Source organism: Babylonia areolata, chromosome 23, assembly GCF_041734735.1.
Source record: "Babylonia areolata isolate BAREFJ2019XMU chromosome 23, ASM4173473v1, whole genome shotgun sequence".
Taxonomy (NCBI): Eukaryota; Metazoa; Mollusca; class Gastropoda; order Neogastropoda; family Buccinidae; genus Babylonia; species Babylonia areolata.
In genome coordinates, this window is record NC_134898.1 from 18,824,346 (window position 1) to 18,847,659 (window position 23,314).

The 23,314-nt window shown below is 45.5% G+C and overlaps 1 protein-coding gene across 3 annotated transcripts; it reads right to left on the reverse strand.

The window, feature by feature from the left end:
* Nucleotides 1–875: 875 nt before the first annotated feature.
* Nucleotides 876–23,314, reverse strand: LOC143298095 (uncharacterized). 3 transcript variants are annotated; one of them, XM_076610783.1, is made up of 10 exons: nt 23,273–23,314; nt 22,351–22,652; nt 21,559–21,806; nt 20,492–20,709; nt 16,855–17,072; nt 9,772–9,969; nt 8,396–8,557; nt 3,420–3,598; nt 2,590–2,821; nt 876–1,224 (listed from the first exon to the last, which is right to left on the reverse strand). In XM_076610783.1, exons 2-10 carry the CDS (start codon nt 22,561–22,563, stop codon nt 934–936), a joined length of 1,959 nt encoding a protein of 652 aa, XP_076466898.1. In that variant the 5' UTR covers nt 22,564–22,652; nt 23,273–23,314; the 3' UTR covers nt 876–933. The 3 variants fall into 3 exon arrangements, with proteins under 3 accessions (XP_076466898.1, XP_076466896.1, XP_076466897.1); XM_076610781.1 differs by having other exon boundaries at nt 16,855–17,096; XM_076610782.1 differs by lacking the exon at nt 23,273–23,314 and adding an exon at nt 23,063–23,251 and having other exon boundaries at nt 16,855–17,096.

Consider the following 23,314-nt stretch of genomic DNA (forward strand, 5'->3'; position numbering starts at 1 on the left):
ACGTGTTGTGTGGTGTCGTGCGTCCGTGTGTGTGTGTGTGTGTTGACAGCAGTGCAATGGTCCATGCTCATTTCGAAATGAACAATAATCACGTGATGAGTTCAGATGTGTTCTGAATCTGTGTGTATCTTGTCAACAACGCAGTTCCGACATTGTTCCGTATTTGGAAATGTTTGTTCTGGGCACGAATTATTTTGCAGTAATCCTCCATTCTCCAATAGGAGTGAAAGGATAATTAAAACTTGAACTTGTGTTGACAGCAATGCAATGGCCAGTGCTCACATCGAAATAAACGAGAATCACGTGACGAGTTCAGCTCAGTTTTGACACTGTGCATGTTCACAACAATGCTTATATGAAACAAAAAACACAGAGAATCATGTGATGAGTTCAGCTTCAGAATCGCTGTGTGTGTGTGTGTGTGTGTGTGTGTGAAGATTGTGTGTGTTTAAGTTGATGCAATCGCCCCTGCTCATTTGAAAAAAAAACGAAAATAACGTGCTGAGTTCAGCTTCTCAATCTCTCTCTCTCTCTCTCTCTCTGTGAGTGTGAGTGTGTGTGTGTGTGTGTGCGCGCGCGTGCACGGACCCACGCACACACATCTGTTAGATTTTTGTGTGCGCTCTCAGCGCATGTCTGCAACAGCGCCGTTCTCAACGCATGGCCCACTACTCCTTGTACTGTGTTGGTGTTTTCCTGCTGCAGGTAAAAAAGAAAAAGGAAAAAAACAAACAAAAAAAAACAAACAAAAACACCGTTACTGATTTTTTTCCTGCTAGCTCCAACACTCCTGGAGAAATGGGTTGTCAACACGAAACAAACAAATCCCCAAAACAATACATATCGTCACAGTAAACGTTCCACAAGTTAAGATGAACGATTTTTATTCGTATCCATTTCTTTCTCAGTTAGAAAGACGAAGAACATGACATATCAACGACGGCGATACACTTGAGGGCGCCGCTTGGCGTTGTAGTGGTTTGTGTGTGAAGAGGTGGAGCCATAGCGACTGAAATCGTACTCAAAGACACAAGCGCTCGTGCCCCCGGCGACCTTGACCCTGACCCAGCCCTTGTCATCCAGGTCCGTCCAGACAGAGGGCGGGTCATAGAGCTGGGTGTACTCCAGAGACGGGACCCGCTTGTGCCTCACCCCCCAATCCAGTTCGAAGTAGTATCCGTACAGCTGACTCAACCTCCGCTGGCCACGTGCCGGCCAGTTGACCTGCAAGACAGAATGAATGAATAAATGATGTGTTCACGCTTTAATTGAATGAATAAATGATGTGTTTACACTTTAATTGAATGAATAAATGATGTGTTTACACTTTAATTGAATGAATAAATGATGCGTTTACACGTTAGCTGAATACATAGGTAGTGTATTTACATTTTAACTGATACATAAATAATGTATTTACACTTTTTACAGGATTCACAAAACGTTAAACACTACATAAGAACTTGCAGTTTTCGTCTTGACGGTATAGTAAAATGATGCTGAAGTGTGTGTGTGTGTGTGTGTGTGTGTGTGTGTGTGTGTGTGCGCGCGTTCCTTTAGTTTAACGTCTTTACACTGTATGTGATATTAGACGAGGTGTGTTTGTTTGTGTGTGTGTGTGTGTGTGTGTGTGTGTGTGTGTGTGTGTGTGTGTGTGTGTGTGTGTGTGTTCGTTCTTTAGTTTAACGTCTTTTCACTTTATGTGATATTAGACGAGGTGTGTGTGTGTGTTTGTGTGTGTGTGTGTGTGCGTGTGCGTGTGCGTGTGTGTGTGTGTGTGTGTGTGTGTGTGTGATCTGACCGTTGTTTCAGCCACTATCTGTCGACGTACAGCACTACATCACTCTCAAGTGAAACTGACCTCGTCTCTGACCACTCCATTACCTGAGCAACGTTACTGGTAGAAGAACTACTTCCACTTTCTGTAAAAAAAAAAAAAGTTATCAACAGACGAACAATTTTAGTTTTTATTGATGGAAGAACGCCCCCCTCACCTCTCCCATCAATATTTGTGTTGTCTTGGAAAAAAGCATGGTCACGCTTCATGTTATTTCCAGCTTCGTCAGTTTGCAGTTCTCATTGTTGACGATCACAAAGGCCACTTTTCATGTTATGCCTTGAATTCGTCAGTTAGTCTGCTGACTGTTGACAAATTAATCACAAAGCGTCAACAGAAAACCACTGTCAACTTTCCATTGGTTTGCTGCCCTCCGCAAACAAACAAGATACGAAGCCTGCATGCCTTCCGTCTGATTACCTCTGCTAATTTAAAAAACAAAACCCAAAACGAAAAACGCATGTGGTTGGAACTCGGAGAAGGGGTGGGGGAGAATTAGGGGGAGGGCTTTATTATTGCTTGCTTTCTATCGTTCATTGCTTAGATGATGTAGAGCAGCGTATATGGATTTGTTCGAACGCAGTGACGCTCCTTGAGTTACTGATACTGATACTGATATCGTTCATTTGATGTATTTCAGTTGTACGTGTTGTGTATTAACTGAATTAGAAATAACAGAATAAAACAAAACGAAATATGAAAATAATAAAATTTCCTTCCTAGTCATCGTGACCGCTCGACCAGCAACTGACCTCAAAGCTCTGACCCATGCCCTCCAGGTTGTAGCCGATGACCACCACGGACCTGTTGGCCGGGGAGTGGAAGGAACAGCCAGCGATCAGGGGGTTGCGGGCCGAGGTTCGAATCTGGGCGGCCAGGCTGGCGGCGGGGTAGCGGCGTGTGGTGCACGTCAGGTCGGGGTCCCAGGCCATGGCCGCCACCTTCTGCACCCGGACACTGGCCGCGCTCAGGGCCCGGTCTACTCTGGAAGGGGGCCCGAGGGAGGAGGGTAGTGGAAAATCATATCCATAATTATTGTTGTTGTTATTATTATTGTTTATCGGAAGATTATATCTATGATGGTGGTGATGATGATGATGATTATGATTATTATCATCTCTTTTATTATTATCTTAATTTTCTTGCCCTTTTTAGGGGGAAGGATATTGGGGTATTAGAGGGCAAGAAAAGTGATGGTTGCTGATGTAATCATGTGCGTTTGTGCGTAGGTATGTAAAAGAGAGAAAGAGAGAATGTGTGTGTGTGTGTGTGTGTGTGTGTGTGTGTGTGTGTGTGTGTGTGTGTGTACGTGTATGTGCGTATGTGAGTGAGTGTGTGTGTGTGTGTGTGTGTGTGTGTGTGTGTGTGCGCGTGTGTGTCTGTGTGTGTTTGTGTGTCTGTTCCTCTACCTGTCCATGTATGTGTGTATCTGTATTTGTGCATGTGTGAGCCGACGAGCGTGCCTGTGCGTGTGAGATTGTGTGTGTGTGATTGTGTGTGTGCGTGTGTGAGTGTGTGTGTGTGTGTAGGGGGGGGGGGGGCAGGGGGGCGGGGGGCAGTGGACAGGGGATGCCGTGATTACCTGCCCTTGGAGGCCCTGTTCATCATCTGGCCCAGCCCCGAGGCCCCGGGGTCCACTGGCAGGCAGGGGTCGTCCCGCAGGTACTCGAACGCCTCCACGCTTAGCCACAAGTCCGGCGCCACCCCCGTGAGTGACCCCCGTGTCAGGGCGGCGCGACTTGCCTCAAGTGCTGCGAAAACCTTCACACACACACACACACACACAGGTGTTGGTAACAAGGGAAGGCAAAGCAGGACAAGACAACACAAGACACGACAGGACAGGAGAAGACAGAACTGAACAGGACAGGAGAGAACAGGACAGGACAGGAGAGAACAGGACAGGACAGGAGAGGACAGGACAGGAGGGGAGAGGAGAGGACAGGACAGGAGAAAACAGGAGAGGAGAGGACAGAAGAGGAGAGGACAGGACAGGACAGGAGAGGAGAGGACAGGACAGGAGAAAACAGGAGAGGAGAGGACAGAAGAGGACAGGAGAGAACAGGACAGGACAGGAGAGGAGAAGACAGGACAGGAGAGGACAGGAGGGGAGAGGAGAGGACAGGACAGGAGAAAACAGGAGAGGAGAGGACAGAAGAGGAGAGGACAGGAGAGGACAGGACAGGAGGGGAGAGGAGAGGACAGGACAGGAGAAAACAGGAGAGGAGAGGACAGGAGAGGACAGGACAGGAGAGGACAGGACAGGAGGGGAGAGGAGAGGACAGGACAGGAGAAAACAGGAGAGGAGAGGACAGAAGAGGACAGGAGAGGACAGGACAGGAGAGGAGATGACAGGAGAGGACAAGACTGAACAGGACAGGACAAGATAGTACAGGATAGGACAGGACAGGAGAGGAGAGGAGAAGACAGGAGAGGACAGGACAGGACAGGAGAGGAGAGGAGAAGACAGGAGAGGACAGGACAGGACAGGAGAGGAGAGGACAGGAGAGGACTTAACAGGACAGAACAGGACAGGACAAGATAGGACAAGACAGGACAGGACAAGATAGGACAGGACAGAACAGGACAGGACAAGATAGGACAGAACAGGATAGGACAGGACAGAACAGGACAGGACAAGATAGGACAGAACAGGACAGGACAGGACAGGACAGGACAGGACAGGACAGGACAGGACAGGACAGGACAGGACAGGATAGGACAGGACAGAACAGGACAAGATAGGACAGGACAGAACAGGGCAGGACAAGATATGACAAAACAGGACAGGACAGGATAGGATAGGACAGGACAGGACAAGATAGGACAGGACAGGATAGGACAGGACAGGACAGGACAAGATAGGAGAGGACAGAACAGGATAGGACAGGAATGGACAGGAGAGGACAGGACAGAACAGAAAAGGACAGGACAAGACATGTTCATTTCGGGAAAGCACGTGGAGGTATATGAAAGTGTGACACATTTCATGTAACTCATCAAAATGTTACGAAACTCAGTCGGAGTCGTGCTCACGTTAAATAGCAATGGTTGTTCAAACTTGGTTGGTCGTGTGGCCCGTGTGTCAGTACAGTTTGTGTGTGTGTGTGTGTGTGTGTGTGTGTGTGTGTGTGTGTGTGTGTGTGTGTGTGTGTGTGTGTGTGTTGGTGCCATATGAAGAGACTTTTGTAAACTAACGAAGACAGTTTCCAAGTTATTTACTTTTTAACGAGCTAAAACCAAAGCGTTAGCATTTTAGTTTTTATATGCAGACGCAAGAAACTTACCACTGTCATCTTTTAAGTTTCAGAACTAATCAAAAAAAATAATTCAATTGCAATTTTGTCAAAATATCACACATATTAAAACCCCAAATCTCACAACTATGATAGTGTGAGTACAGGGTGAACTGTTTTGTAGAATAATTTCACATAGATCGACAGAGAGCTTTATCTGATTAGTTTTCCTCAGTAGTGCAAACACTGCTTTCGAAGCACTTCTGTACAGATCACGCTGAGCAGTATGCATTATATTATTGTAATTCAACTTCAATACCAAGTATTAACAGTCACTTTAAACCTAAATTTTGTCCTCGCCAATGTACAAACAGGAAAATCTTTTTATTGAAAATTACCACTATCCACCTTTTGAAATTCGAAGTGAACTTCAATTTGTCACAATACTAACTCTCTGCAGTGAGACCATTTTGCAAAGCTGTCGATGTCTCTGAGAAAATTACTTGTATGAGTAAAACAGCAATCTCAAGAAAACATTACTCGTTTAAAAACGAAGCAAATATCATCGGGGACAGACTTTTTCCATTTCTCATTCCAACATTTGAGCTGGAAAAAAAAACAACTACAAAAAAACAACGAAAAAAACAAAACAAAAAACAGGGCATTTCGTCATTGACCTTACCACAAGATTTAGCGCCACCATACACGTTTATAATTACGTGCAATTTCTTTTTAATTGTACCATTATTTAGCAATTTGTGCCATAAAAGCACTGTATACTCTGTTTTTTCGGAGTTAATAAACGCACGATTTAAGTCCTCTTCCTGAATAACAAAACATCAATAATACCAAATCAATTTCACATATAACCCAAAGTCCATTTCCAAATTCCGCTTGTTCCTGTCTCAGAATACCCGAACACTCAATATGTTGTTTTAAACGCTCATTCGGGATGCTTTGAAAAAACAAAACCATTTGTAATACCGCGATAGTTCTTTCTGTCTCGGATGATGCTATCTACTTACAATTAGGTCTATTTACCCACACAGTCCAGTCAGACTGAACCTAGTCAGTCACACGCCGTGTGAACGTGTGCAGACAGTGGAGTGGTGGCCTGGTGAACGTGTGCAGACAGTGGAGTGGTGGCCTGGTGAACGTGTGCAGACAGTGGAGTGGTGGCCTGGTGAACGTGTGCAGACAGTGGAGTGGTGGCCTGGTGAACGTGTGCAGACAGTGGAGTGGAGTGGTGGCCTGGTGAACGTGTGCAGACAGTGGAGTGGTGGCCTGGTGAATGTGTGCAGACAGTGGAGTGGTGGTCTGGTGAATGTGTACAGACAGTGGGGTGGAGTGGTGGCCTGGTGAACGTGTGCAGACAGTGGAGTGGAGTGGAGTGGTGGCCTGGTGAACGTGTGCAGACAGTGGAGTGGAGTGGAGTGGTGGCCTGGTGAACGTGTGCAGACAGTGGAGTGGAGTGGAGTGGTGGCCTGGTGAACGTGTGCAGACAGTGGAGTGGTGGCCTGGTGAACGTGTGCAGACAGTGGAGTGGAGCGGTGGCCTGGTGAACGTGTGCAGACAGTGGAGTGGAGTGGTGGCCTGGTGAACGTGTGCAGACAGTGGAGTGGTGGCCTGGTGAACGTGTGCAGACAGTGGAGTGGAGTGGTGGCCTGGTGAACGTGTGCAGACAGTGGAGTGGAGTGGTGGCCTGGTGAACGTGTGCAGACAGTGGAGTGGAGTGGAGTGGTGGCCTGGTGAACGTGTGCAGACAGTGGAGTGGTGGCCTGGTGAACGTGTACAGACAGTGGAGTGGAGTGGTGGCCTGGTGAACGTGTGCAGACAGTGGAGTGGTGGCCTGGCGAACGTGTGCAGACAGTGGAGTGGTGGCCTGGTGAACGTGTACAGACAGTGGAGTGGTGGCCTGGTGAACGTGTGCAGACAGTGGAGTGGAGTGGTGGCCTGGTGAACGTGTGCAGACAGTGGAGTGGTGGCCTGGTGAACGTGTGCAGACAGTGGAGTGGTGGCCTGGTGAACGTGTGCAGACAGTGGAGTGGAGTGGAGTGGTGGCCTGGTGAACGTGTGCAGACAGTGGAGTGGAGTGGTGGCCTGGTGAACGTGTGCAGACAGTGGAGTGGTGGCCTGGTGAACGTGTACAGACAGTGGAGTGGTGACCTGGTGAACGTGTGCAGACAGTGGAGTGGTGGCCTGGTGAACGTGTGCAGACAGTGGAGTGGTGGCCTGGTGAACGTGCGCAGACAGTGGAGTGGTGGCCTGGTGAACGTGTGCAGACAGTGGAGTGGTGGCCTGGTGAACGTGTGCAGACAGTGGAGTGGTGGCCTGGTGAACGTGTACAGACAGTGGAGTGGTGGCCTGGTGAACGTGTGCAGACAGTGGAGTGGTGGCCTGGTGAACGTGTGCAGACAGTGGAGTGGAGTGGTGACCTGGTGAACGTGTGCAGACAGTGGAGTGGAGTGGAGTGGTGGCCTGGTGAACGTGTGCAGACAGTGGAGTGGTGGCCTGGCGAACGTGTGCAGACAGTGGAGTGGTGGCCTGGTGAACGTGTTCAGACAGTGAAGTGTGGCCTGGTGAACGTGTGCAGACAGTGGAGTGGTGGCTGGTGAACGTGTACAGACAGTGGAGTGGTGGCAGGTGAAGACGTGCCCGCACAGGAAGCGAGAGAATCTGAGGGTACGGGATGGAATCCAACAGTAGCCGACTTTTCTCCCCTCCACTGGAGTTTGGAGTGGCCATCTGAACGCTGGTCAATCGGATGAGCCGACAAACCGAGGTCCCACGTGCACTTAGCACATGGAAAAGAACCAATGGTGACAAAATGTTTGTCCCCGGCAAATCAAATTCTGTAGAAAACTCCACTCTGACATACATGCGTGTTCTTACGCATGACTGAAATCTGACTGAATAACAGAGTAAACGAATGACGAACACCTAAAGGCAGCTGTCAGTCAGATCTACCCACGTAGGCAGGCTGTTAAGCAAAATATTAATGACTCATTAAGGCAGCAATACAAGGGCATCCAGGAGTCATGACCTGGGTGCGGCCCGGCACCCTCAGAGTGTAAGGAGTTAGGGGCCGAAACACTTGACTGAGGGTGGGCTTCTTCTCTGAAGACCTTGTACTGTCCAGCTCTCTCTAGAATTTCCTATCATTGGTTTTCGACCGAAGACAGGCACGACATATCAAGATATCAACACTACTAGTACTAGTTCTGCTACTACTACTACTACTACTACTGCTGCTACTACTACTACCACCACCACCACAACCACTAAGGAAGACTGCCTGACGCAGAGAAGACAAGAACGTCACCTGTTGGTTGCTGGCGGTGAAGGCCTCCTGGAAGGTGGTGTTGGGGGGAAGATGCGGGTTCAGATAGCGGAGGACACGGTCGAGAGTGCTGTCCACCTGACTGATCACGCTGTGCTCCTGGCCCGGCCAGTAGTAACACCCCCTGCCCCACCCGCGCCCCTCCTGTCACACACAGCATCATGTTCATCATGGTCCTGCCCCACAGACATTCCCAACAACCAAATGGACACAGCATGGGCCAAGACGACATAGACATTCGCCTATTGCCGAACGCTTACAACAGACTTGTTTGTTCACGATTCGCCAATCCACGATTCGACTTGCCGATTGCCATATCGCCAACCAATAAAATGGTGACCGCGATTAGCCCATTCCGAGTTCGCCAATATACTCTGCTGCTGCTGCTGCTCTCCCCCCCCCTCTCTCTCTCTCTCTCTCTCTCTCTCTCTGTGTGTGTGTGTGTGTGTGTGTGTGTTGTGTGTTGTGTGTTGTGTGTGTGTGCGTGTGTGTGTGCACATGTATGTGCGTATTCTCGCAAATACCGTTAAATAGATTAAATGCACTCATCTGTCTATGTTTGACAACAATATGTTGTTCACGCCTATTCTCTTACTATGAGCATGCCATGTTTATGATTCTAATTCTCGTATGTGAGATTTACGCTAACTCAGCATTTAAACATTTTATGTCCTTTATGTATTCGGACTGAATGATTGCAATTCTCGTACATTGTTTATGTAGCATGCACGACACATGAATTTATCTAACTGAAGATGCAAAGTATTCTGTATCCCGTATACATGAACAACATATAATACATATGAATTTCTCTAACAAGAAATAAAAAGTATTCTGTGTCCTGTATACATGAACAACATATAACACATATGAATTTCTCTAACTAGAAATACAAAGTATTCTGTATTCTGTATACCTGAACAACATATAACACATATGAATTTCTCTAACTAGAAATACAAAGTATTCTGTGTCCTGTATACATGAACAACATACATCTCGTATGAACTTGTCTTCATAGTCGCCAGTATTTTATCCCCCTCCACTAGCCCTTGAGTGGTGGTCTGGACGCTAGTTATTCGTGTGAGACGATAAACAGAGGTCCCGTGTGCAGCATGCACTTCGCGCACGTAAAAGAACCTATGGTAACTAAAGGGTTGTCCCTGGCAAAATTTTGTCGAAAAATCCACTTCGGAGGAAAAAATAAAAACGCAGGCAGGAAAAAATACACCTCTCAGTGTAGCGACACGCTCTCACTGGGGACAGCAGCCCGAATTTCACACAGAGAAATCTGTTGCAACAACAACAACAAAAAGAGTAATACAAATACAATGCAAAGTATTCTGCGTTCTGCCCACCTGAACAGCTATGACGTCCACCTGCCCTGTGGCGGCGATCACCTCAAAGCCATGCACGTGCTGCCCGACAGTGCCGTTGAGCTGGGCTCTGTTGACGTTCAGGGACGGCGCCACTGCCAGCTTCTTGTGGGCTGACCGTGCGTGCACCAGTTGTCCCAGCCTCCGGTACATAGCCACCAGGGGGCAGTCTGCGGTCATCTGCCCGTTACACGGAGGAACAGGGTGGTTCAAGCAGTCCCTCACAACACTTTACTGCAGGCGCCCGATCCCATATCTGTATTCTATGTATTCATATGTGTTGTAGTCATATTGTGTTTCTTCCATTCGGAGAGAGAACAAACGATTTTTGCTGTATCCATGAACGTCTCAGTAGTGACGGGTGGAGTTGTAGGTATGCTATCCTGCAGATATATGTTTACGGAAAAGGTAAGTTTTCAGACCCGGTTAAATGAATGGAGGTGAGGGGAGTTTCTGTTTCTGAGAGACGGTGGTAGAGAATTCCAAACATAGGGAAACTGAGCTCTAATAGACCTATTTTTTGCGCAATTCAGATTAGTCCCTGAGACTTAAAGCATATTTTCAGAACTAGATCTTAATGTTGTGTGCGGCTCATACGTTTTCAGTACAAAGGAGAAATAAGCGGGAAGGCGAGTGTCGCAAACTTATATTGATTACAGGACTTTATAGGAAACCCACGTAACTGAGTCAGAAAAGGCGTAACATGCGCAGATTTCCTTTTGGCGAGAAGAAACCGTGCAGTTTTTGTTCTGAGGTTTTTGTTATAAGTTGACAGAGGAAGAGGGGAAAGATGCCAGAGTGGAATTGCAGTTATTCAATCTGGGTATGACAAAAGAGGAAACCATTCAATCTGGGTATGACAAAAGAGGAAACCATTCAATCTGGGTATGACAAAAGAGGAAACCATTCAATCTGGGTATGACAAAAGAGGAAACCATTCAATCTGGGTATGACAAAAGAGGAAACCATTTAATCTGGGTATGACAAAAGAGGAAACCATTCAATCTGGGTATGACAAAAGAGGAAACCATTTAATCTGGGTATGACAAAAGAGGAAACCATTCAATCTGGGTATGACAAAAGAGGAAACCATTCAATCTGGGTATGACAAAAGAGGAAACCATTCAATCTGGGTATGACAAAAGTGGAAACCATTCAATCTGGGTATGACAAAAGAGGAAACCATTCAATCTGGGTATGACAAAAGAGGAAACCATTCAATCTGGGTATGACAAAAGAGGAAACCATTCAATCTGGGTATGACAAAAGAGGAAACCAGCTGTTATATTTTTCTCTGTTACCTATGAGGCTAGTATAGTCTGTGAATGTGAAAATTACACGTGCGACACAAATATGAAATCTGGTCTGTCTTAGTCAAGGTTTGATCGAGATGTATACCCATGTGATCTGCCTGTAATCTAAATCACGCTATGAGACACTCCACTCAAACTATGTAACAGGGGTCCAGCAGTTCACTGAGTGAGTGAGAGTGCACATACATTTTCATGTACGTGTGCATGTGTGTGTGTGTGTGCCTATTGTCTGTATCTGTGTGCAAGATTTAGGTTTGGAGTCGGTCATCAGTCACATACGCATAAAAATTTGAAATGACCCAACGATGTTTCTGCCAGTTGGCCACTTGACTTTAAAAGCAAGTCGGCCACACCAAAGGGCTTTTTTCACGTTTCTCTCGAATCTCCTGCAAAATAATCGCGACTGCAGTTTCAAACTCCGAAAAAAAAAAAAAAAAACATTACTGTTTTTCCTCGGCATTTCGACGCTGAGAGCAGACGAACATTATAAACAAACAACCTCAAAACTTGTATTGAAAACTTGCTATGACGCTTACACAAATCCATCGTCCCTTGCGTGTTGTTAACAGCAGTTTAAATCAAATCAAATCAACACCTGTGCGTGCGAGGCTTCCACATCACGGGATACACACCGGATCACACAGTGGTCTACCACGAAGACGGATTTCCCGAGAACAATTGTTGCCCACCCCGTGTTATCACAGTAGGTCTGTCTGTCGGTGTTATCACAGTAGGTCTGTCTGTCAGTGTTATCACAGTAGGTCTGTCTGTCGGTGTTATCACAGTAGGTCTGTCTGTCAGTGTTATCACAGTAGGTCTGTCGGCGTTATCACAGGTCTGTCTGTCAGTGTTATCACAGTAGGTCTGTCTGTCAGTGTTATCACAGTAGGTCTGTCTGTCGGTGTTATCACAGGTCTGTCTGTCAGTGTTATCACAGTAGGTCTGTCTGTCGGTGTTATCACAGTAGGTCTATCTGTCGGTGTTATCACAGTAGGTCTATCTGTCAGTGTTATCACAGTAGGTCTGTCGGTGTTATCACAGTAGGTCAGTCTGTCGGTGTTATCACAGTAGGTCTGTCTGTCAGTGTTATCACAGTAGGTCTGTATGTCAGTGTTATCACAGTAGGTCTATCTGTCGGTGTTATCACAGTAGGTCTGTCTGTCAGTGTTATCACAGTAGGTCTATCTGTCGGTGTTATCACAGTAGGTCTGTCGGTGTTATCACAGTAGGTCTGTCGGTGTTATTCAAGTAGGTCTGTTGTCAGTGTTATCACAGTAGGTCTGTCAGTGTTATCACAGTAGGTCTGTTGTCAGTGTTATCACAGTAGGTCTGTCAGTGTTATCACAGTAGGTCTGTCTGTCGGTGTTATCACAGTAGGTCTGTCTGTCGGTGTTATCACAGTAGGTCTGTCTGTCGGTGTTATCACAGTAGGTCTGTTGTCAGTGTTATCACAGTAGGTCTGTCTGTCGGTGTTATCACAGTAGGTCTGTCTGTCGGTGTTATCACAGTAGGTCTGTCGGTGTTATCACAGTAGGTCTGTCTGTCGGTGTTATCACAGTAGGTCTGTCTGTCAGTGTTATCACAGTAGGTCTGTCGGTGTTATCACAGTAGGTCTGTCTGTCGGTGTTATCACAGTAGGTCTGTCTGTCAGTGTTATCACAGTAGGTCTGTCGGTGTTATCACAGTAGGTCTGTCTGTCGGTGTTATCACAGTAGGTCTGTCGGTGTTATCACAGGTCTGTCTGTCGGTGTTATCACAGTAGGTCTGTCTGTCGGTGTTATCACAGTAGGTCTGTCTGTGTTATCACAGTAGGTCTGTCTGTCAGTGTTATCACAGTAGGTCTATCTGTCAGTGTTATCACAGTAGATCTATCTGTCAGTGTTATCACAGTAGGTCTGTCTGTCGGTGTTATCACAGTAGGTCTGTCGGTGTTATCACAGTAGGTCTGTCAGTGTTATCACAGTAGGTCTATCTGTCGGTGTTATCACAGTAGGTCTGTCAGTGTTATCACAGTAGGTCTATCTGTCAGTGTTATCACAGTAGGTCTGTCTGTCGGTGTTATCACAGTAGGTCTGTCTGTCGGTGTTATCACAGTAGGTCTGTCTGTCGGTGTTATCACAGTAGGTCTGTCTGTCGGTGTTATCACAGTAGGTCTGTCTGTCAGTGTTATCACAGGTCTGTCTGTCAGTGTTATCACAGTAGGTCTATCTGTCAGTGTTATCACAGTAGGTCTGTCAGTGTTATCACAGTAGGTCTATCTGTCGGTGTTATCACAGTAGGTCTGTCGGTGTTATCACAGTAGGTCTGTCTGTCGGTGTTATCACAGTAGGTCTGTCAGTGTTATCACAGTAGGTCTGTCTGTCGGTGTTATCACAGTAGGTCTGTCTGTCAGTGTTATCACAGTAGGTCTGTCGGTGTTATCACAGTAGGTCTGTCGGTGTTATCACAGTAGGTCTATCTGTCAGTGTTATCACAGTAGGTCTATCTGTCGGTGTTATCACAGGTCTGTCAGTGTTATCACAGTAGGTCTGTCTGTCGGTGTTATCACAGTAGGTCTGTCTGTCGGTGTTATCACAGTAGGTCTGTCTGTCAGTGTTATCACAGTAGGTCTGTCTGTCGGTGTTATCACAGTAGGTCTGTCTGTCGGTGTTATCACAGTAGGTCTGTCTGTCGGTGTTATCACAGGTCTGTCTGTCAGTGTTATCACAGTAGGTCTGTCTGTCAGTGTTATCACAGTAGGTCTGTCAGTGTTATCACAGTAGGTCTGTCTGTCGGTGTTATCACGGTAGGTCTGTCTGTCAGTGTTATCACAATAGGTCTGTCTGTCGGTGTTATCACAGGTCTGTCTGTCGGTGTTATCACAGTAGGTCTGTCTGTCAGTGTTATCACAGGTCTGTCTGTCGGTGTTATCACAGTAGGTCTGTCTGTCGGTGTTATCACAGTAGGTCTGTCTGTCGGTGTTATCACAGTAGGTCTGTCTGTCGGTGTTATCACAGGTCTGTCTGTCGGTGTTATCACAGGTCTGTCTGTCGGTGTTATCACAGTAGGTCTGTCTGTCAGTGTTATCACAGTAGGTCTGTCTGTCGGTGTTATCACAGTAGGTCTGTCTGTCAGTGTTATCACAGGTCTGTCTGTCGGTGTTATCACAGTAGGTCTGTCTGTCGGTGTTATCACAGGTCTGTCTGTCAGTGTTATCACAGTAGGTCTGTCTGTCAGTGTTATCACAGGTCTGTCTGTCAGTGTTATCACAGTAGGTCTGTCTGTCAGTGTTATCACAGTAGGTCTGTCTGTCGGTGTTATCACAGTAGGTCTGTCGGTGTTATCACAGTAGGTCTGTCTGTCGGTGTTATCACAGTAGGTCTGTCTGTCGGTGTTATCACAGTAGGTCTGTCTGTCGGTGTTATCACAGTAGGTCTGTCTGTCGGTGTTATCACAGTAGGTCTGTCTGTCAGTGTTATCACAGTAGGTCTGTCTGTCAGTGTTATCACAGTAGGTCTGTCGGTGTTATCACAGCAGGTCTGTCTGTCGGTGTTATCACAGTAGGTCTGTCGGTGTTATCACAGTAGGTCTGTCTGTCGGTGTTATCACAGGTCTGTCTGTCGGTGTTATCACAGTAGGTCTGTCTGTCGGTGTTATCACAGTAGGTCTGTCGGTGTTATCACAGTAGGTCTGTCTGTCGGTGTTATCACAGTAGGTCTGTCGGTGTTATCACAGTAGGTCTGTCTGTCGGTGTTATCACAGGTCTGTCTGTCGGTGTTATCACAGTAGGTCTGTCTGTCGGTGTTATCACAGTAGGTCTGTCTGTCGGTGTTATCACAGTAGGTCTGTCGGTGTTATCACAGTAGGTCTGTCAGTGTTATCACAGTAGGTCTATCTGTCAGTGTTATCACAGTAGGTCTGTCTGTCAGTGTTATCACAGGTCTGTCTGTCGGTGTTATCACAGTAGGTCTGTCGGTGTTATCACAGTAGGTCTATCTGTCAGTGTTATCACAGTAGGTCTGTCTGTCGGTGTTATCACAGTAGGTCTGTCTGTCAGTGTTATCACAGTAGGTCTGTCTGTCAGTGTTATCACAGGTCTGTCTGTCAGTGTTATCACAGGTCTGTCTGTCAGTGTTATCACAGGTCTGTCTGTCAGTGTTATCACAGTAGGTCTATCCGTCAGTGTTATCACAGTAGGTCTGTCTGTCGGTGTTATCACAGGTCTGTCTGTCAGTGTTATCACAGTAGGTCTATCTGTCAGTGTTATCACAGTAGGTCTGTCTGTCGGTGTTATCACAGGTCTGTCTGTCAGTGTTATCACAGTAGGTCTGTCTGTCGGTGTTATCACAGTAGGTCTGTCTGTCAGTGTTATCACAGTAGGTCTGTCTGTTTCCTGACATCTCATAGAAGGCACAGCATCCACATGGATACTGCCCACGCACTTACGGATATTGACGTATATTGCGCATATTGTGCATGCCTTTACTTCATTGTGTGAAAAATTTAGCGTGTGTTTGAGTATAAATATCTAGGAACCTTTGTCGACAATAAAGTAAACTGTGCTGCTGATACATATATTATTCACAAAAATTGTCAACCCAGAATTTATTGTTTACAAAAGCTATCCAGCTTCAGTGTCAGTGGTGAGGACATTTTGAGATGATTTATTGAATCAGTGTTAACTCTTTCATATGTTTGTATGGAAGGTGCTAGGTGTGAAATGTAAAAGTTTGCCGAACAGGACAGATAATGTGTGCAGTAAAATATCACAGGTGTGAGACAGGATAGGCTAACTGTATTTGTAACAGCGAAACACCGAAAACAAAAGTGCTCTTAAATGACAGCATCCGCGTACTCAGTAAATACCGTTAACTTTTACCCTCTGGAATACGCTGCAGGACTAACAAATGAAAAAAAAAAACAAAAACAAACTTGGAACCAAAAACAAATAATTCTTCTTAACTCTCTCCATACGAACGGCGAAAGGGACGACGTGAACAGCGTTTCACCCCAATTACCATCATCAAAATATTGCAAGCGGAAGGCTGTTATACTGAAGAGGTGAATGAATGTTGACAGAGAATACCACAGTTCTGACGACGGAAGCTAAAGGTTGGGTCATTCAGACACCCACTGGACATCCGAGGGGTCTGTGTAGAGGAGAAGAGAGGACTGGCCGTACTGAGTGAGTTAAGCTCCAGCTTGTTGCTGCTCTATGTGTTCGCAGTGTCTTTTCTTGCTTTTGAGAATTGAATCATGTTTAAACCAAATAATTCGTCTTGGGATTGTATTGCTTTTGCCCGTATAAAAATCAGTGACAGCATTTCACAAAGTGCACACAAGTCATTCTTGCACTTCAATAATATATATGCGGCGCTGACCTCCTTTTCACCACGGTTCAGCAGGTAAGGGGTTAAAGTAAAGAATATCACACACACACACACACACACACACACACACACACACACACACACACACATACCACACAAATACACACACAAACACACAAACACACACACAAACACACACACACACACACACACACACACACACACACACACACACACACACACACACACACACACACACACACACACACACACACACACACACACACACACACACACACATACCACACAAATACACACACAAACACACACACACACACACACACACACACACCACACAAATACACACACAAACACACAAACACACAAACAAACAAACACACAAAAACACACACACACACACACACACACACACACACACACACCTGTGCCAGGTAGCCCTCCTCCTTGCTGTAGTAACCTGCCAGGGTGCTGTTGTACAGGGACTCGGCCCGACCCTGGTCGTCGGCCAGCCTTCCACCAGAAGCTTCCCCCTTCTTCAGCAGCCGGCCGTAGCGAGCCTCGTGCTCGCGAAGTACGCGGTACACCCAGGCGTAGTACGCTTCCAGGAGTGACGTTTCCACTGGGGCGCTTCCCCTGTCATCTGAGGTATGGGAATGTCGTTTTCCTTTGGTGTGTTCGTATGAGTGAGACAGATTCAAGATTCAAGATTCAAGATGGTTTATTCATATAGGCCAAGGGCCCTTATGAAGTGGTATGTGAAGATAATACAATGAAAAACAGAGAAAAACAAGAAAACAAAAACAAAACAACAACAACAACAACAACAAAAACCAACTCACATAATACAACATACATAGAAAATTTGACATAAGTTCCAAATGAAAACTAGCCTAGCTACGAAACAGTGTTTTCATGACGTAATAGTTTCTCGGACTTTGAAAGCTTTATATAAATACAAGGCAAGGTTTCTAACAATTTCACAGGAGGTTGAAGACATCAACAGGTTCAATTTAAACATATTTGGTTGTCTATAATATTTAGGCTTAATATGTGATTCTCGAACATTCCTCAAACCTGGACAACAAAGGACAAAGTGCATTTCATCTTTTGTCGAATCTTTGCACAATGGGCAAACCAGATTACTGTCATTACATGTTCTGTATCTATAATGATGAACCGCTAACTCAGAAATACCTAATCTCAATCTTGTTGTTATCTATTTCAAATGTCTATCCATATTTAACATCAGGTAGGGTTTTAAGTCTGGGACGTTGCTGAAATTCCTATAAAAATCAAATCTCTCACTATTTTGAATATGATCAGACCATTTCTGCCATCTACAATCAATCAAACGTTGGCGGAAAGCACAAATAAATTATTGAATGCTGCCAACACCTTGGTTCAACCAAACCAAACCAAACCCATACTCAAACAGTGGCGTATTTTTGTTACCCAATTTACTTTGCCTCTAGTATCTAAATCAAACAGCATATTATAAGCTTTACGAGGTAATCTGTTGTCATCCATTTCTAATAACCTTAACCAGTAACGAATACATTTAACTGCAGCAACTAAATACATCGGGTACCGATTTGTTTCCCCATAAACTAAATCATTAGCAGTTTGCCTCTCAACACCTAAGAATTTCTTCAAGGCAAAAGTATGAACTGATTCACAATGAATAACGGCTTTATCTAGGCCCCACAACTCCGAACCGTATAACACAACTGGCTGTACCTGAGCATCAAACAGCTTAATAAATAAATCAAAAGAGGTATTACTGAACACGTGTAACTTTTTCATAATATAAATCAAAGCATTTTTAGCCCTACTTGCTAAATCTTTACAAACACCAACAAAACTCAAACGTGTGGAGAAAAATATTCCCAAATATTCATAAACATTAACAACTGGCATCAACGCATCACCATACAACCACCTTTCCCTGCTACTCAGATAACCACCCTTACGAAATACTATATTGCTTTTGGCCATGTTAACTCTTAATTGAAGTGAATCTGCTGCACGATGTAAAGAATTCAGCTGTGTTTGTAGACCTACAACAGTTTCTGACATCAAAATAACATCATCAGCTAACAGAAGTATGAACAATTCAAAGGCATCAACTGAAAATAAAGCTCCATGTCTCCCATTGTTAGTTACCTGAATTGCAAGTTCGTTTATGAAGAGAGAAAACAAAATAGGGCTACAATCATCACCCTGTCTAACCCCAGCTGTACAGTTGATAAATTCAGTCAGTTTGGCACCACAACGAACTCTAGCTCTTACTATATTATACATACTTTTTATACAGTTATAAAGTTTACCTCTGATACCATTCCTTAGTAAAACAGGCCAAAGAAATTTTCGGTTAATAGAGTCAAACGCCTTTTTAAAATCAATGAAAGCGACATACAATTTTCGATTAAAGGAGAACTGTTTCTGAACAAGTGAAAGCAACGTAAACATGTGGTCTACTGTAGAATATCCTTTTTTAAATCCGGCTTGATGATCCTCAGTGATGTTATTTTCGTCAACCCATTCCTGTAATCTTTTATTGATAATTATTCCATACAATTTACCACTTATATCACCTAAAGAAATACCTCTATGATTATTGGGATTATTTACATCACCTTTCTTGTAAATGGCAAAATAATAGATTCTATCCAGTTATTAGGGTTTTCACCATTGTCAAACAGTTTATTAAACAACTTAACAAAGAAAAGGACTACTTGATCAGAAGATTTTTTATACAGTTCATTAACAATTCCATCAGGACCAGCTGCCTTACCATTTTTAGGTTTTCTTAATGCCAGTAGTACCTCTTCTTTAGAAATTGGTCGATTCATGTAAAGATCTGATTCATCATCATTTATAGCATCATTTTCAAAAGCAACTTCATTTTGCACGTTACCAGAATTTGATTGTAACAAAGATTGAAAATATTGAAACCAAACGTCACAATTAATAGTATGTCTAGGTTGTTTTCTTTTCTGCGAAACTCTATTGATATTATTCCAGAATTCCTTTTGGCTACGTATAGATGTTACAAGCTTATCCATTAAAGATTTATTGAAGTCCTCTTTTCTCTTTAATAAATGTTTATACTCTCGTCTTGCAACTACATGTGTGTTTTTATCTTCCACTTTTAATGTCCGTCGACTAATCCGTAATAACCTTCTTACCTCCCTTTTACTCACAGCACACTCACGGTCAAACCAGTCATCACGTACCTTGTTGTTACTGACACGCACACGTCTTTTCATACACTCCGCACTTTCCTTCATACATTCATTCAACAATGTTAGTGCATCATTCACATCAACATCTATTAAACTTATTGCATTGTCAGTTTTGTACTAATCTGCTCATTACATAGAGTATCACGAAACAGCTGAACATATTCTTCATTCCATATGATTTTTTCAATGATAATGTCCTGTTTTTGTTCAGCTGCATCAAAATTCTTACATTTAGGGAAAACAACGTGGAGTGTTACAGGTAGAGAGAGAGAGAGTGAGAGAGTGAGACAGAGAGAGAGAGAGAGAGAGAGAGAGAGTGACACAGTGAGAAAGAGAGTGAGAGAAAAACAGAGTGAGAGAGAGAGTGAGAGAGAGTGAGAAAGAGAGTGAGACAGACAGAGACAGACAGACAGGCAGACAGAAAGAGAGAGAGGGGGTGAGACAGAGACAGAGTGACAGTGAGACGGAGAGAAAGACAGACAGAGAAAGGCATACAGACACACACACAGACGCACAGACAGACACACAGACACACACACACACACACACACATACTGACGTACACACCTTCACTGGAAGGAGTGTCAATCTGCATCTATGTATCTATATCATGTATGTATCTATTCATGTATGTATCTATATCACACACACACACACACACACACACACACACGGAGAGAGAGAGAGAGAGAGAGAGAGAGAGAGAGAGAGAGAGACAGAGAGACAGACAGACAGACAGACAGACAGACAGACAGAGACAGAGACAGAGACAGAGAAACTGCAACACACACGCTGAAGACAAGACACACTATACCTAGCCCAGACTTGGACCCCCAGCGGGGAAGGCCTCTGTCATCGCCGTGGGCGTGGTCCCGGGCAGTGGCGGGGGGCCGGGGGGCTGCAGGCAAGCCGAAGAACACGGACATGTTCCGCCGGGCAGCAGCGGTCAGCAAGAGGGCGTGAGGGTCAGTGCCGGCGAAAGATGTCAGCAGAACCACCACCTCCGACCCCTTGGGGAAATCACACACCTTCCTGCAAGGACACAGGTGGCGCGCGGGCAGACACAGACAACACACACGCATACACACACACACACACACACACACATAAACGGCTCACGTGAACACACACGCTTGAACACACACACACACACACACACACACACACACACACACACACAATGTACGGACAGACTCACAGACACGGACACAGACACACACATACACAGACAAATACACGCGCGCGTGCACGCACATTCAGAATTATAAACACACACACACACACCCACACGCGCGCGCGAACGGCACACGTGAACACACACCCTTGAACGCTCGCAATTAAAAAGTAAAAGAAAAAGAAAGAAAAAAGGAAGAAGAGGAGGGAGGCACAAGCCACAGGATGCCTCACATACTACAGCCTGAAAAACACAGACACACTAATGTAACCACCCGTCGACTACTGAATAAAACAGCATTGTCCATCCGGCCATATCAAAGACACAGACAAAAAACATCGCACAAATGGTTTCTGGTTTGTATGTTTGTTGCTGTTGGCTATGTTCGATTTTGTGTTTGCTGAAACACCCCCGAAAACGGAGTATGGCTGCCTATATGGCGGGGGTAAAAACGGTCATACACGTAAAAGCCCACTCGTGTACATACGAGTGAACGTGGGAGTTGCAGCCCACGAACGAAGAAGATCAAGTCTGCTGAAACAAAAACGTCGACTTGTTGTTGGCAATGTTTGATTTTGTCTGCTGAAACAAAAATGTCGACTTGCTGTTATTGGCTATGTTTGATTTTGTCTGCTGAAACAAAAAAGTCGACTTGCTGTTATTGGCTATGTTTGATTTTGTCTGCTGAAGCAAAAAAGTCGACTCACGACTCGTTAAACTGTCGCCCCACCGGAAGCACGATCCTGAAGTAGACCCTGGAGCTGTTGATCTTTCGGTCGGTCTGAGGGCAGAGCATGATGTCGTCACTGAAGCCCTCCTCGTAGCCATACGTCACGAAGCCCGTGACGTTCAGCCCCATCCCCCCCAGCTCCTCCACCGCCTCGTCATAGCAGCGGGGACCGGAGGAGCCGGTGCTGCTGTTGCTGCTGCCACACCAGGCGAACTCTGGGTCCGTCTGGGGAAGACAGGGGAGTACCTGGCTCGTGTCTATGTATATGTACAACAAGACACCATACAACCCAACCAAACCCACCGCACCAAACCCACACCACACCACACCACACCACACTACAAGACACCATACTACAACTGAACCCACCGCACTAAACCTACACCACACCGCAAGACACCACACCACACCATACTACAACCCAACCCAACCCAACCCACCACACAACACCGCACCACACCACACCTTAGCACACCATACCACACCGCACCACACCACACCACACCACACCACACCACACCGCACCACACCACACCACACCACACCACACCACACCACACCACACCACACCACACCGCACCACACCACACCACATCACACGACACCCCACCACACCACACCTTAGCACACCATACCACACCGCACCACACCACACCACACCACACCACACCACACCGCACCACACTACACCACATCACACGACACCCCACCACACCACACCCCAGCCCACCACACCACACCACACTACACCAGCAGACTCAGCACGCACCATCAGGTCCTGGCGGCTCCTGGGGATGATGGGCGGAGCACGGAGAAGCACCGTGTCCCCTCCCAGCTGCTGGAATTCCGCCAGGGTTCGGTTCCAGTCCTGCTGGCTGAAACGGTCCCGGAACCAGGCTGCGGTGACGGGGTACTTGGGGCCGAAAGGAGACCCCTGCCCACCCACTGCCAGAGTCAGCAAGGCTGCCAGCAGCGGCACCATCTTGACCTGATTCTTTGTCCTTCGCACGGTTTTGCCGCCTCTTACTGGAAAGCTACCGCTGGAAGAAAGGCCTGATGTTCAGCACTTGGCTGGAATTGAAATAAAGCTTTCCTTCAACACAAAGGATTGTGACTCAACAAAAGAATCATTACCACCACAACACGGACTGTGATTCAACAAAAAAAAACCAACAACTTTGCTATAACAATACGGTTTGTGACTCAATAAAAGTAAGCTTTACAACAACAATGCGGTTTGTGGCTTAACAAATCAGTTATTTTTTACAACATTACGGCTTGTAACTCAACAAAAGTAAGCTTTACTATAACATGGTTTGTGATTCAACAAAAGAATCCTTTACTACAACAGTACGGATTGTGACTCAATAAAAGCTTGTTTTATTACAACAGTACGGATTATGACTGAACAAAATGACGCCTTTCTACAAAAGTACGAATAAGCGCAACAACAAACACTCAGAGTTTATGCTCATACTCACAAGACTGAAGTTGTACTGTTGAGCTGTGTCAGAAATAGCTGAATGTTTGCTTCGTTATTTCATCTGTTCGGACTTCTATTTGAGGTGTGTTTTTTTCTTCTTCTTCACCTGGCCGTTGAATTTACTGGATGAATTCAAACCATGCTTTGAACGGTTTAAAAGAAATCTTTGTCAGAAAAAAACAACAACAAACAAACAAAATATATTTACCTATATTCTATCACACGCCAGTTCAGACAGGGAGAACCCTCT

Bases quoted from the DNA above. Each gene is read 5' to 3' on its own strand.
- LOC143298095 (XM_076610781.1), bottom strand. From the start codon at position 22,563: ATGGTGCCGCTGCTGGCAGCCTTGCTGACTCTGGCAGTGGGTGGGCAG. The intron at 3,599-8,395 runs GTGACGTTCTTG...GTGTGTGTGAAG, and splicing joins TCACCGCCAGCAACCAACAG to GTTTTCGCAGCACTTGAGGC. The intron at 1,225-2,589 runs GTCAGTTGCTGG...TCTGTCTTGCAG, and splicing joins GCATGGGTCAGAGCTTTGAG to GTCAACTGGCCGGCACGTGG.